We start from the raw sequence: 14,105 nt of genomic DNA on the forward strand, positions 1-14,105 counted from the left end.
ATCCATCATTACAAATTATTGTCGGCCCATCAACTAAACACTACCTCAGTATTATTTGCTCATGAGTACATGTCCTCAATTGTCAACAACAGGACAAAAAAAGCAAATAATGAAAACTCAACAAAGATGGCTTTCAAACAGGTGGAAGGTGAAGCAGAATAATTGTAGAGCTGCATGAGATGATGCTTCTGAAGAAGCTGTGGATGAGAAGCTCTCATACGGCTGAGAGGCTCTGAAGCGTGTGGAGAGCAGGAAAGTTAATCAGCTCTCAGTGAGAGGACGTGCTTCAGTAGACCTCAATGATGTGACATATTCAGCCAATGAGACATGACTGACTGGACCAGCCTGATCTCAGGTACATAACATTTACAGGTACAAAAACATATGGATAGACACAAGTCAAGTCAAGTCACCTTTATTTATATAGCGCTTTAAACAAAATACATTGCGTCAAAGCAACTGAACAACATTCATTAGGAAAACAGTGTGTCAATAATGCAAAATGATAGTTAAAGGCAGTTCATCATTGAATTCAGTGATGTCATCTCTGTTCAGTTAAATAGTGTCTGTGCATTTATTTGCAATCAAGTCAATGATATCGCTGTAGATTAAGTGTCCCCAACTAAGCAAGCCAGAGGCGACAGCGGCAAGGAACCGAAACTCCATCGGTGACAGAATGGAGAAAAAAACCTTGGGAGAAACCAGGCTCAGTTGGGGGGCCAGTTCTCCTCTGACCAGACGAAACCAGTAGTTCAATTCCAGGCTGCAAATAGGAAAAGGATCTGCCGCCCGCAGTTGATTTTGATATTCTAGGTATTATCAAATTGCCTGAGTTTTGAGAACGTAGCGGACGTGGAGGATTATAATGTAACAGGAGCTCATTCAAATACTGAGGTGCTAAACCATTCAGGGCTTTATAAGTAATAAGCAATATTTTAAAATCTATACGATGTTTGATAGGGAGCCAGTGCAGTGTTGACAGGACCGGGCTAATATGGTCATACTTCCTGGTTCTAGTAAGAACTCTTGCTGCTGCATTTTGGACTAGCTGTAGTTTGTTTACTAAGCGTGCAGAACAACCACCCAATAAAGCATTACAATAATCTAACCTTGAGTTTATAAATGCATGGATTAACATTTCTGAATTTGACATTGAGAGCATAGACCGTAATTTAGATATATTTTTGAGATGGAAAAATGCAGTTTTACAAATGCTAGAAACGTGGCTTTCTAAGGAAAGATTGCGATCAAATAGCACACCTAGGTTCCTAACTGATGACGAAGAATTGACAGAGCAACCATCAATCTTAAACAGTGTTCTAGGTTATTACAAGCAGAGTTTTTAGGTCCTATAATTAACATCTCTGTTTTTTCAGAATTTAGCAGTAAGAAATTACTCGTCATCCAGTTTTTTATATCGACTATGCATTCCATTAGTTTTTCAAATTGGTGTGTTTCACCAGGCCTCGAAGAAATATAGAGCTGAGTATAACAGTGAAAGCTAACACCATGTTTCCTGATGATATCTCCCAAGGGTAACATATAAAGTGTGAAGAGTAGCGGCCCTAGTACTGAGCCTTGAGGTACTCCATACTGCACTTGTGATCGATATGATACATCTTCATTCCCTGCTACGAACTGATGGCGGTCATATAAGTACGATTTAAACCATGCTTTAATGCACTTCCATTAATGCCAACAAAGTGTTCAAGTCTATGCAAAATAATGTTGTGGTCAATTGTGTCAAACGCAGCACTAAGATCCAATAAAACTAATAGAGAGATACACCCACGATCAGATGATAAGAGCAGATCAATATGTACACAATATGGACATGCTAACATTATCTAAACTGTGTGCAGTATTACAGTTTTTATGAATAAAAATATGAACAAGTATGTATCAAGTCAAGTGTTATATCAAACTTATATTTATACGTTGAAACTTTAGTTCCCTTAATACTATCCTCAAACCTAAATATAACTACTTTACATAACAAAAAACGTTAGTTACAAGATACAAATATACAGATGTTTTTGAGCCATTAAACCCTCTGCTATCACTCATCCTAACCCTAACCATTTACCTAAAAGTATATAGTTTCAAGATAAATGTAACAGGCAGACAAGTGTAATAATAAGTACCAAAGTAGTCCAAAGTAGTGATTATTGCATTCAAGGTGCTCTCTGGGGGTATACAATGGTCTGGTTGGGATGAGGTGAGGTACAGAATAAAATATGAAGTTTCTTTAATAGCTAAAAATTTATTCCCACTCTGTAAAGCTCGCATCTCGTTTAAATGAATATGTCACTCAAAACACACATTTCACATTTGGTTATGAATAAGTATTGAGATAACTATTATAACTAAAGTTTAGTGGTTACAGTCACTTCAGAGGTTGGAGATGAAGATCATTGAGTAAAGACTTTAATTTTGTTCTGCTCCTTACATAACTAATTTATTAACTGATAAACATTGCACTTTTATTGAACTGAATCAACTGAAATTAATCAATGTTGAACCAACCTTAGCTGAAAAAAGACATTATTGTATTCTGTAAAGCTATTTTTGAAGTCATTTCTTAACTGATGCTGTTATTGAACTAAAATGAATCAACACTGGATTAAATTGAACTGAATAATAACACTGTTGGCGTCTGTAGAGCTTCATAACTGATGAATTTTGCAACATTTGAAAGTACATTTTCATCTGTTATACTAAAAATATTTTTCTGCATGAACCGTCCATGCTGATGTTCAGGTACTGCAGGTTTCTCACATTGTCAAGGTGATTAACTCTCTCACACTAATACAAAAGTAGATTTAGTCAAGATTAAGCGCATCTTCTATGAAATTATTAACAGCTGCTGCCATAATGTCAGTGGACACTGAAGAGAGATCCGAGTTGAGTTAGATTACTCAATCAGCTCAGGTTACTGTTTAAAGAGACCCTCCCTCTATAGTACGAGTTTGAGAAGACAAAATTCAGATAATACTAGTCGTCAGTACATAACTTTACCTGGCATCTACATGACATCCTCTGTCTTATAAACCACACTACTGTCTGTACAACATTCCTTTGCCATTTCAAATACAAAGTGTCAAACGTGTTCCTCATTTTCGCTTAAAAATGGGGGACGCTTAAAAGAACACATACAGAAAGACAAAAAAAAGTGCACCTTACCTTTTTATAAACCAATTTAAAAGCTGCTATCATCCAAAGGCACAGATGATGGCAGATGATTTCTGTAAAGAGCTGAATAGAGGGTCACAGCTAATGTCTTCCTGAACTCAGGGAACATCTTTGCAAAGTTACGGAGACATTCGTGTCCTATGAAACTGTGAGACTTCCAACAGATGGGATGCATGCAGCTAAACACCTTGAGCCTCTTAATAATGAATGAAATGCAACTAGACTCTCAAATGCACATGCTGTCCATGTGCTCTGTAATCATCACTGCTACCCCTCTCTATTGATATGTGTGTCTGGGAAAGAAAAAGCAACATCTTTCATTCCAAAATCACACAAACGCCATACATAATACCATTTCATTATAATGTTCATTTCTAATTATACATAGACCAATCAATTTCTTAAAGTACTATGCCAGTGAATGACTGCTCAACCTGGAAGGAGATCTGTAACATGTGGTCAGTTTAGAGTTGTGGACCTTGTGGATGTGGACCTCAAAACATAATAAAGGAGCCAGACTGGAAGAATCTCTTGAGAAAATGCACTTTAAGTCCAGAATATAGAAGTCGTTTTTTTCCCCCACAGAGTGTGTTTTGCATGTTAGTGGGTTCACTGATGACATGAAAAAAGAAAATCAGACAGTTCGGAAAATGTTCAAATGTTATTTTTAGATATTTATTTATTTATTTTTATGTGAAATTATGCATTTGGGAAATGTGTTGTTTTGGTGCTCTATATTACTGTATTATAGTAACTAGTACTATATTATTTCTTAATGTATTTATATTATTGAGGATTTTCTGAATGCCCTGTTTATTTATTTATTTTCTAAATTTGTCATCTTTGGATCTCTTTGTTTATCTTAAATGACTTGAGTTGATATTTCATAATGTGCCTAGGTCTGTATCTCTAAAAGACTCTCTTGTTTGAGGAGGTATGTAAAGTCAAAGGTCACAATTACAGACTCCTTGAAACTGACTGATTAGTGCAGAGAATAACTACAGCAGATCTGAAGACTACCTTTGGGACGTCCTTCATACAGGGTTATATGCATTCTAGCAGTGTAATATCCCAAGACAAACGGCCTCTTCAACTAGGGATGAGAACAGCATGTGTGTGTGCAGGGATGGGCAGTATTTCAGACACATGTATTTAAAATATGTATTTGAAATACAAAATGCTAGATTGCATATTGTATCTTAAAGCTCTAATGTAATTTGTATTTAAATACTTTTAAGATTAGTACTTATGTATTTTCAAAACACATAAAATCCTTTGTGCCAGTCACCCTCTTTATCAGGGTGCTGATTTGGTGCATCATCTAGTTCAGACAGTCTCCTCTGAACCCAACATTCCTCACGTTATCTGCTGCTATACAGCTCCATTCAGCTCTGAGTGAGCGACTGGAAGGAGAGAAGGTGAGGATGTCATGGTCAGCTGTACTTGATGATTAAAGTTAAAATAATGCATCATTCAGATTAGCCTTCAGTTAACATGAAAGAAGAAAAGAGCACTGACAGGAGGATCAATAGTGCAAGCCAATCAGTTTTTATAGTAAATTAATAAAACTTTTTTTTTCTTTTGTTTTTATCAACAAGCTTGTCAAGCGTGTTTAAAGCATTGCTGCATGTTAGGGCTGGATAATATGAGAATACATATCATGGCAATGATATAAAAAGTGAATCGACTGAACATTTTCTAAATCGTTTACATAGACGGGCCTATGGGGAAAGCGAATATATCCGTGCAGCTTTTAGTGGGTAGGAATTATGGGAACATTGGCGTGGAAACGGAAGCATGGATGAATGAGTCATAGAATGTGATGTGCTTATAAGTGTGTGTGTGTGTGTGTGTGTGTGTGTGTGTGTGTGTGTGTAGGCTATACTTCTATGGCTCTCAGTGGTTGGAGTTGGGTTAATACTTCTCGACAAGTTTTGTTGTTTCTTTCTGATTAATTTTCTGGCTACATTTAAAATCAAAACATATTAATCATTTAATAATTGTTGTGATGCTAAAATGTTCCAAATTGGTGTCCAATGATTGATAAAAAAAATATTTGTTATTATATTATATTATATTATATTATATTATATTATATTATATTATATTATATTATATTATATTATATTATATTATATTATATTATATTATATTATATTATATTATATTATATTATATTATATTATATTATATTATATTATATTATATTATATTATATTATATTCCCATTAGTTCATGCCGCTGTTAACACTTTCCAGTTTTTCAGTTTGGTCAGATGACGTTAAGCGTATATACCACCTAAAAATTCATTATATTTAACATTTAAATTAAATATAATTTGTTGGATGTTAGAGTGCTTTTGTTAACTACGACCTTGTATGTAAATTAATTTCATAAATATTTATTTTGTCTTTGTATTGCCGAAAGTCATGAGAAGTATTTAGAATTAAATTAAAATATAGCTTGTCATGTTTTTAAATATATTTCTAATTATACATTTGTAATCACAAATTTGCAATTTAGTACATTTAAAATACATTAACTTTAAATGTGATATAAAATAACAAACTAAAGTTAAAATTATAATCAAGTACTTCACATGGGTGTTATTATGATTATTATTATTATCCAACGCAATCTCATGAGAAAATTTAACTATTCCATGAAGTGGGGATTTCGTATGAATTTGTACAGAAGCATACAATTTTTAGAAAAAAAAACCACAAGGATGAAAATATCATTTATAATACAATGCAAACAAAACATACAAGGCCCAATTATAAGTATGAGAACCGATGAAAAGTGGGAGGAAACACAGAAGGAAACTGAAACATTCTGTCAGTCACTTGACATTCCTGCAATGAGGATGAAGGCAAACACACGCAAGCGACCTGTTATAAAATCAGCCGCCTTTGACTGCTGTGTTGTCACATCTCCCTTAGACAAAGAGAATAGCAAACAACCAGCACATGGAGTATAAAACAGAAATGAGCCCAACAGCTGTACCTTCCTGTTTTAGACACACTATTGTGTGTTGATTTCGGGTTTTCCACTCAATCCTTGAAAAAAGAAAAGAGCTAGAATGGGCAGATGTCAATGTTAGCTAAAGCAGTGTTTCTCAACAGTTCTTATCCCTGGTCAACAAATCTTGCACCCTTCATGATTATGTCTCGTAATCTTTTAAAAGTGATTTTTTTATATCTGATTATTTTGTATTTGTCAATATACATGCAGCCACAAACAAACTCATCTGCATCTTGGATGGCCTGAGGGGGGGGGGGGGGGGGGACCTTTTCACCAATTTATTTTTTGGAGATGAACTTTATTAAATGTTGTGTTATGCTTTTAAGAAGTAGCCTGCACTTATTTTGATGTGTTGACTAAGATGTTAATGCACACGTAGTGCTTGATTTTAGCTGTAGTGTAATAATGATAATAATAAACTGGTAAAGTGTATTTGATAATAGACTTTACCAATATTTAAAAAGCAAAAGAAGTAATTATAAATTATATACAGTAGTTCAACTAATTATTTTTAATATAGATTTAAACTATAATACATTTACATGTATTATATGAGAGCCACGCAGAGGGTTCCTGACAACTGTCTGATAAAAACAAACAAACAAAAAAAATCTGCTGTAAAAAATCTTATATAGCACCTTAAAAGTAGCCTATTTCTTTAATAAGCACTCTTTTTAAAAGAATGCTAAAGTGTACTTTTTTCACAAGGGACAGTTCATTCAGGTATTTTGTATTTTCTTGTTAAATAACTATATTTCCGAACAGTGCTTTTAAAGAAGGTAAAGCTGTGGAGGCAGACACACCTTCACTCAACAGCTGCAGCTTTACTCTGCGGTTAGTTCAACAGCTGGAAAATGTCTGGCCACATAAATAAATAGAAAGGACTGATTTCAACCCACACAAGGAGATTAGAGTGAAGCAACATTTAACAATGGTATATTATCAATAATGTATATAATATTATAAATGAATGTAACAAACTGTGATTTTATGTGTGCTTAGTTGTATATCATAATCTTTATGTTTGATGTGAACTTTCTGCCATTTATGCTAGCAATAGCCTAAAGAAGTCATGCTGCCATTTATAGCTCTACACGTTTGCTATTTTGTAAAAGAAAAAAAGAAAAAAATGCATGGTCAGTTTTCCTCTTCTGGAGTCTGACATCTTGAGAATATAAAATACAGAACATTTCCTGCTGAAAAAAAATTACAATAAAGAAATACAGAAACTTTGGAATTGTATAATGTTTTTATAATTACATTATCATGTGTAATCTGTGGTGTCAAGTGATTTGGAGCCTCATCAAAAGTGCACATGTGCATCAATACCTCTGAAGCTGAGCAGCGTTTACCTGAAGTAAATGTACCCTGGTACATAACTTCTACAGAGCCGCTATTGTTACGAACATACACTTTACATGTGTTCTTAACAGCTTACTCTAAATGAAGGGTTAGGGTTAGGGTAATCCTGCTTTCTGGACTGACTGTTGGAAGGCCAGACTGAATTTCGGAGACAGTACAAAACAGAAGCTCAAACAGCATTTGCAGATATAAATGTAGACTAGGCTATCCTGCATGAAACTGATGGTGAACTCTTGGCACTCCTCCACCACCCACAATATTCAGACCGGCTACTTTAAAACTGCTTATGAAGACATTTTGCAAGCTGTAAACCTCCACTTTTGGTTTGGAGAAAAATGCTGACTACAAGCCTGCATGGGTGAGTTTGACTTGAGGCCTGACTCTCATAAAACAAAGAGTCTTTCTGTGTGGATTGAGGGGAGTAACAGTATCCCTGAGCCATTAAATCCACGTTTGCATTTGTTTGAGTCAGTGGAGACGCTTGAGTCTCCTCTCTCATCTCTAGATGCTCATTAAACAGTTCTGCTCCTCCAGCTCTGCTATTAGCGCTAGATTCTCCACATGTGTGATGCTGCCATAAACACCCATCAGCTCCACAGCAGCAGTCAGAATTTGTCGAGCACAATAATGGTGTGACTAATGAAAAAATACAAGTGGACAGGTCACTATATTAATGAACCTAGGTTTAAAGGTCCCGTGACCAGACATGAGACATTTTAAATATTGCACAGGAATACAGATCTGCCACACTGGTCAAATATCAGACTGGAGTATTTTCTCAGCTGCCTGCATGCTGATGATGCTCTCCCATAAACTGTCCCACACACACTGAGTTCAGGGGGTCGAGGAGAAAAACTTCTGTAAACTAAGTGCATGAAAAAGAAGCAACACTTACCAGGGCAGTTCATCAGTTCATCAGTTTCTCAAAGTTTGTGCGTTTCATTCAGTAAGACAGCACATTTGGTTTTGAGAGTCTCCACTGTGCGATGTTCACTGTGGATCTGGAACTTGCTAGACACGGCTGTAGCCTGAAATGAGCTGAGCCCACATCTCCTCGTCAGTCAAGCAGCATAGTTTCTGCCGGGCAAAAGTCCAACCAGACACGAAACCCGTCTATTTCTGTCTGCCATATGAGCGGCAGGGTTGTGCTTTTCAAGACATTCTGCGGTCAAACATGTAATTGCAGAGTGACCGGGTATGGTAAAATGTAATTGTAGACTTCATCGGATCCAGCCCAGCTGCCAACGGTACATGGTCAAGAACTTTAAACTCCTTAAAAACAACTCAAGTCCCATAAATAAATGTGGGCCTGGAATCCAGATGTGGAATAGGGGAGGAACGAGAGAGGTAACAGACGCTGGGGAAAACAGTTAGGAGAGCCAGAGCTGCTGCTGCGATGGGAAAGAAAACTTTTTTCTTTTTCTTATGTGACAATATGACTGTTTTTTTAAATATCTTAGAAGAGGCGAGATTTTGGGAGGAGCTGTCTGGGCTCAGTTATTCCTAGACTTTTACCATTAAACTTTCAGGGTATCTGATTTCGCCTAAGCTACTCTGTGGAAAAAATCAGCCATGGAAAAAAAAAAACGCCTATGAAAACAAGCTGAGGAACGCATAGTCCATTTCATTGGACTGCATCAAAAGCACATTTAGATGTGCATGCAGACTTTGATGCTGAAATATAGATTAAAAAAGAAGAAGAATGAAATAGGGAAGACAAATGAACCTTTTGCACTTTTATGGCTGACTGAAAAAAGACTAGTGACTCTCTGTGTGTTTATAAAGAAGGAGATCCTTGCTCACACTGTTACGATTTATTTTCATCTGCAATGACTAAATGACAAACAGCTGCTCACTATTAAGAGTGCTCTCTTCAGTGGCTTGCTTAGAACTAAGAATGTTACAAAACCCTGAAAAGAAGAAGAAAGAAAGAAACAATCCCTGATTTCAAGCCTGCCACGATCTTCCATGCAAACTTTCCATGTGGATACCGCAAGAGCCTCCACAGCTGAGTTCATCCAAATGGATTGCATGGAGACCACAAAAACAACTAGTGAAAAAAATAATTTCTTTGAAATAATGGCAATAATTTTGGGTTATATAATGTGCTCAAATAACACCAACTTCCAGTAAATTGCCATTAACCACAAGCACACCAGAAGTGCATATCTTTCTTCTACAACAGTATGTGTGCAGGAAATTCCTTATTTTTTTATATATATAAATGTTTTGTTTAAGTGGACAAACTGATGAAGTACCTCAATGTATAATTACAGACATAGCTGGAAGTAATTGATTACATATAATCTGGATTACATCACATTCCAAAAATTAAGTACTTTAAAAATATATATTTTTTAAATACTCACAGTTACTTTTTTATTGATTACATGATTACATATTATTCACACAATAGCAATTGTTCATCATTTTTTGATTCCCCCAATTCCTCTTTTTCATTTCTTAAATGGTCCTTTCCAATATAGCCTACTGCTATCTTAGGTGGCAGCATTTGACCACTGAATTTACAGATATTATATCAGCTTTAAGAACTGTTTTAACGTTGCATCAACTACTGGTGAAAGTTGAATTGGTGTTTGTTATAACATCAGAAAAGTGAAAGATTATTTTTGTGATTCTGATTTAGTATCACCGAAGAAGAGACACTCGAAACATGGTCAAATGACAAGATTATTTATTTATGCTTTTAAAACAGTTCTTTCTAAAGAGGATATGAATAGTTTAAAATATTAAACTAGTGCATCCTCCTCCAGTGTTTGTGTTGCAGACATGAATGATCCTCATCTGCTGTGTTTTCACCTGTTGGTGAAAAACCCCACAGACACAGTTTGAAGAAAGAAGCATGCTATAGAGAGCAGTTTAAACAAACCCCTGAAGTTAGGAACACCGTTAGTAATACGTCTGTCACTAAGTGTTGCTTAACTTATAGGGTTTGTTTCAACTAGCTGCATGACATCAACAGCTTCATATCTATTTTTAAACAACCCTCAAATCCAATCATTTTAAAGTAAAATCTATTTTTCAAAGTAGGCTTTTAAAATGAGACTCATTCTGCCATCTGTTGGACTATGATGGTACAACACTTTCTCAAGTCTGAATGAATGAACTGGACAGGTCAGAAAAGGTCTAAACTGACAGGACTTGATGAATGATTGAAGGTATTTGATGGTTTAGCTAATGCATTTTAAACCTATAATGTCAGCAAAGCTGTAACAAGCTCTATTGTAACAGGATTATATCAAGTCCAAGGCTTTTTGGAGTTCACTCAATAGTTTTGTTTTGTCTTGTCATTTCCTGATGTTAATGGCCCTTATCTTCACCTGCTACAGGTTTACAACAGACCGTGCAGATGTGAAACGATACCATGAGCTTCAATTAGAGAGAGGATGCTGAATGAAGTCATGTTTGTGAGTCCTGTGGGGTTCTTTGTATGTGCCCCGTTCAGCAGGTCTCACCTGTTTGTTTAGAAAGCTGAGTGAGCAACCTTTTGAATCCACTGGATGAATCCACAATGCATTTAATCTTCTCAGAAGTTCCTAACAATCACAAAATTAATATCTATTGTATTTCCCATTCATTATCACAACCTACACAAGCAAGAAGGCACATATGTACAGCTGTCCTTAAGTCTTGAACAGTCTGGATTTATTCAGTCCTCACAAAGATGGAGAATAAACACTCAATGTCTTTATGAATCTGATTTATTTTGTATAAAAATCTAGATGTCTCTGTATTTTAGACACTCTGTCAATACATAAGGAATAATAACACAAGTGCTTAAGTGCATTTTTAAAATTCCGCCTTGTTGAGAGAGGCCATTGCCGAGAATACCGCTGTTTCTGCTTGGAAAGTGAGACGATTTCTGTAGCTGTAGTTGTTCTGTTCTCTCCGATTGAAAATGATTTGGCCCCGAGTTCACAGCTGAAACAGAAGACAACAACAATAATGAATCAAATCAAATCAAAACTATCAGGGACTCATTCCCACAAGAGAAACAGAAAATACTCTCAGAAGTGTTGTCATACCCCCCATGACTGGAGCCGCTCACATCCGCCAGTTTCTCCTCCGACGGCCGAATGCTTGGGAGCCCACGTTAGTCGGGACGAAGTTGCTGTTGCCCATCCCACCGGAGCGGCTCAGGAAGTCCGCCAGACGGTGAGTGACACACGTGGCTGTGTTACACGCGCGCTTCTGCTTGCTTCAACACAGAGCGAGACCAGACTTCAGAAAACACTCTCTCCTGTTATACATCTACAGCAGTCATTAGATTACTTTCATGCATTATATTCATAGGTATATATATATCATATAAACAGAGATTGTGTATATTTAAGTCATTATCAGTCTTATTAACTGCTCACATTCACAGATGTCATTTCAGACGTCTTACCTGCAGAAATCTTCATGTATTGGATGTTTATTTGTAGAGACACTCAATGATAACATGCATATAAAATGAATTCAAATTAACGTAGCTAATAATTTGACAAAGTAAGAGTTCCTGATATAAAAAAATAACTTTATTGAACTTAAACACTTTTTTTATTATTATTGTCAATATTTTTATAATACATGTATTCAGTTATTCAAGAGGCATGTGTAAAATGCACAGAAAACTATTCCTGAATTTTTGTACGGAAGAAATTTTATCTAGATTTTTAACATGCCTTTCTCTGCCAAAAGAAAGAAAGAAAGAAAGAAAGAAAGAAAGAAAGAAAGAAAAGGAGCACTGCAACCAGCCGTTTGTGTGCGATCAGTCAAGCAGGCAGAATCCACATGCAACGGGACCGTAGAGCATACAGTTAGGGTTAGATGGTGTTAAAAGTTTCTTCGTAGCTTGTAAACTGATTGCCCTCGAGCAGGCTGCGTTTCTTGCCGGGTGTACCGGCGCCCACGTCCGTCTGCGGGAAAGTTTGCAATTTGTGCAGCTCCTGGGAGAGTTTTCCCAGCACACAGGTGCTGAGATTGGAGCAACGCTTGGACAGGAATCTGCCCTGGCTGTCGGGAGAAACACACATGCACACAGGCGTATCATCACACACATGCAGGGTCCCACCCAGACCCCCGTTAGAGTTCATACACAGCCCTTCACTGCATGCATCAGGTTAAGAGAGAGAACATGCTGTGCGTCTTCAGACAGGAAAACTAACGAACAAAACTCTTGGGGTTAACATGCAGCCATTCCAGTGAAGGGGAAGATTGACATGCTGCTGCTGTTAGGACATTCCCTCGGCAAGCAGACAGGGTTTTATTGCATTATACTGAAATAAAAGAAGATACACCTCATTCGGGCAGAGAGACTTTGTCACAAATTTCAGTGGATTCCTCACTTTACTAACTCTGCTAGAAGTGGCAGGCAATTTGGATCTACTTTGACTGCCTCTTGCAGAATGAAAGCAGAAGTCGGTTGTTTAAAAGAAACACTCTTTCAACTAAAAAAACCCTCCAGTAAGAAAATACAGCAGAACCTGTGAGAGAATGCTGAGGTTGTACCTGTTGTCATCATTCGTCTGCTCCAGTTCCTCCGCTGTCATCTGCACTACGTTTTTGACTATAGCACTCAGTAATCTTCGTGCTTCGTAGTCCATGAGCGCAAATCTGTCTGTCAGAGATTCTGAACCAGGTCTGAAGATCAAACAGTGACGGAGAAGAGCAACAGTTTGCCACCTGATGAGATACAGCTGAAGAACCCATCAGCTAATGTCACAGACAAAAAATGACAGAGAGTTTACCTTGCTGGAGCAGCGTTTGAGCTGTACATCTGGCACATGACTGTGGCGTAAGCGACAAGGAAGGCAGAGATCTTCAACATAAACATGGTACCCTGAGACAAAAATACAGTGATGCTTTAAAACGGAGGATTTGGAAATTCACCGTCTATCTGATTTTACTCTCAGATTCTGTGAGGGTGGGCTGCACCACATACACAACTCAATGCCTTCTACAAGAAGCTATGAATATCTGCCAACTAGGTTCCTCTCCTTGTTCCTCATTCACTCCTTAAACCAGTTAGTAGAAGGAAAGATGTCCTTGTCCAAAAGCACAAAGAATTATATCTCATAAAAAGTAAATTTCTAGAGGTCTTACCTCACCTCGTCTTGCTGCTTGATAAAAATATTGATTCTCTTTTTCACCCGATGACCGCCTCGATACTACTGTGTGCAGCTTCAGTGGTCAAGCCCCTATATATTCACTATGAGGAGTTATGTAGTATCAGTGTAGGTGTTTAATTATCTCCCACTGGCCAATCATCAGACAGACAGGCACCAGTCAGCCAATCATGGCTCTGGCACACTGATAATGTCTAAAGATTTACTGTGACGTCATCCTTTGGCCACTAAGTGCTCCATTCAGTAAACTCACGCTCTTCGATATCTGCACTTGCATCTGCATTTGGGTCATTAATTTTGCTTAAACTGAATAAATGCTCTGAATACTATGAGCTCAATACTTTACTGTCATCCATGTAGCATCCCTGTGATCAGTGGCGACTCATGAAGGCCATC

The 14,105-nt window shown here is 37.0% G+C and overlaps 2 protein-coding genes across 5 annotated transcripts in view; both read right to left on the reverse strand.

The window, feature by feature from the left end:
- LOC132133683 (protein inscuteable homolog) overlaps nt 1-8,974 on the reverse strand; it is a 101,544-nt gene extending 92,570 nt beyond the window's left edge. The window contains exon 1 of one of the 2 annotated variants that reach the window (XM_059546598.1): nt 8,474-8,974. The gene's annotated coding sequence lies outside the window, so the exon portion shown is untranslated. The remainder of the gene's footprint in view (nt 1-8,473) is intronic. The other variant, XM_059546597.1, reaches the window with a different exon arrangement.
- A 2,657-nt stretch (nt 8,975-11,631) lies between these two features.
- Nucleotides 11,632-14,020, reverse strand: LOC132133398 (calcitonin gene-related peptide-like). Of its 3 annotated transcripts, none has more exons than XM_059546195.1 (4): nt 13,687-14,020; nt 13,332-13,423; nt 13,093-13,224; nt 11,632-11,797 (listed from the first exon to the last, which is right to left on the reverse strand). In XM_059546195.1, the coding sequence occupies exons 2-4, from the start codon at nt 13,415-13,417 to the stop codon at nt 11,644-11,646; spliced, it is 372 nt and encodes a 123-aa protein (XP_059402178.1). In that variant the 5' UTR covers nt 13,418-13,423; nt 13,687-14,020; the 3' UTR covers nt 11,632-11,643. The 3 variants fall into 3 exon arrangements, with proteins under 3 accessions (XP_059402178.1, XP_059402176.1, XP_059402177.1); XM_059546193.1 differs by lacking the exon at nt 11,632-11,797 and adding an exon at nt 11,806-12,597 and having other exon boundaries at nt 13,687-13,783; XM_059546194.1 differs by lacking the exon at nt 11,632-11,797 and adding an exon at nt 11,806-12,597 and having other exon boundaries at nt 13,692-13,758.
- Nucleotides 14,021-14,105: the final 85 nt, after the last annotated feature.

The sequence above is a fragment of the Carassius carassius genome, chromosome 50 (assembly GCF_963082965.1).
Source record: "Carassius carassius chromosome 50, fCarCar2.1, whole genome shotgun sequence".
NCBI lineage: Eukaryota > Metazoa > Chordata > Actinopteri > Cypriniformes > Cyprinidae > Carassius > Carassius carassius.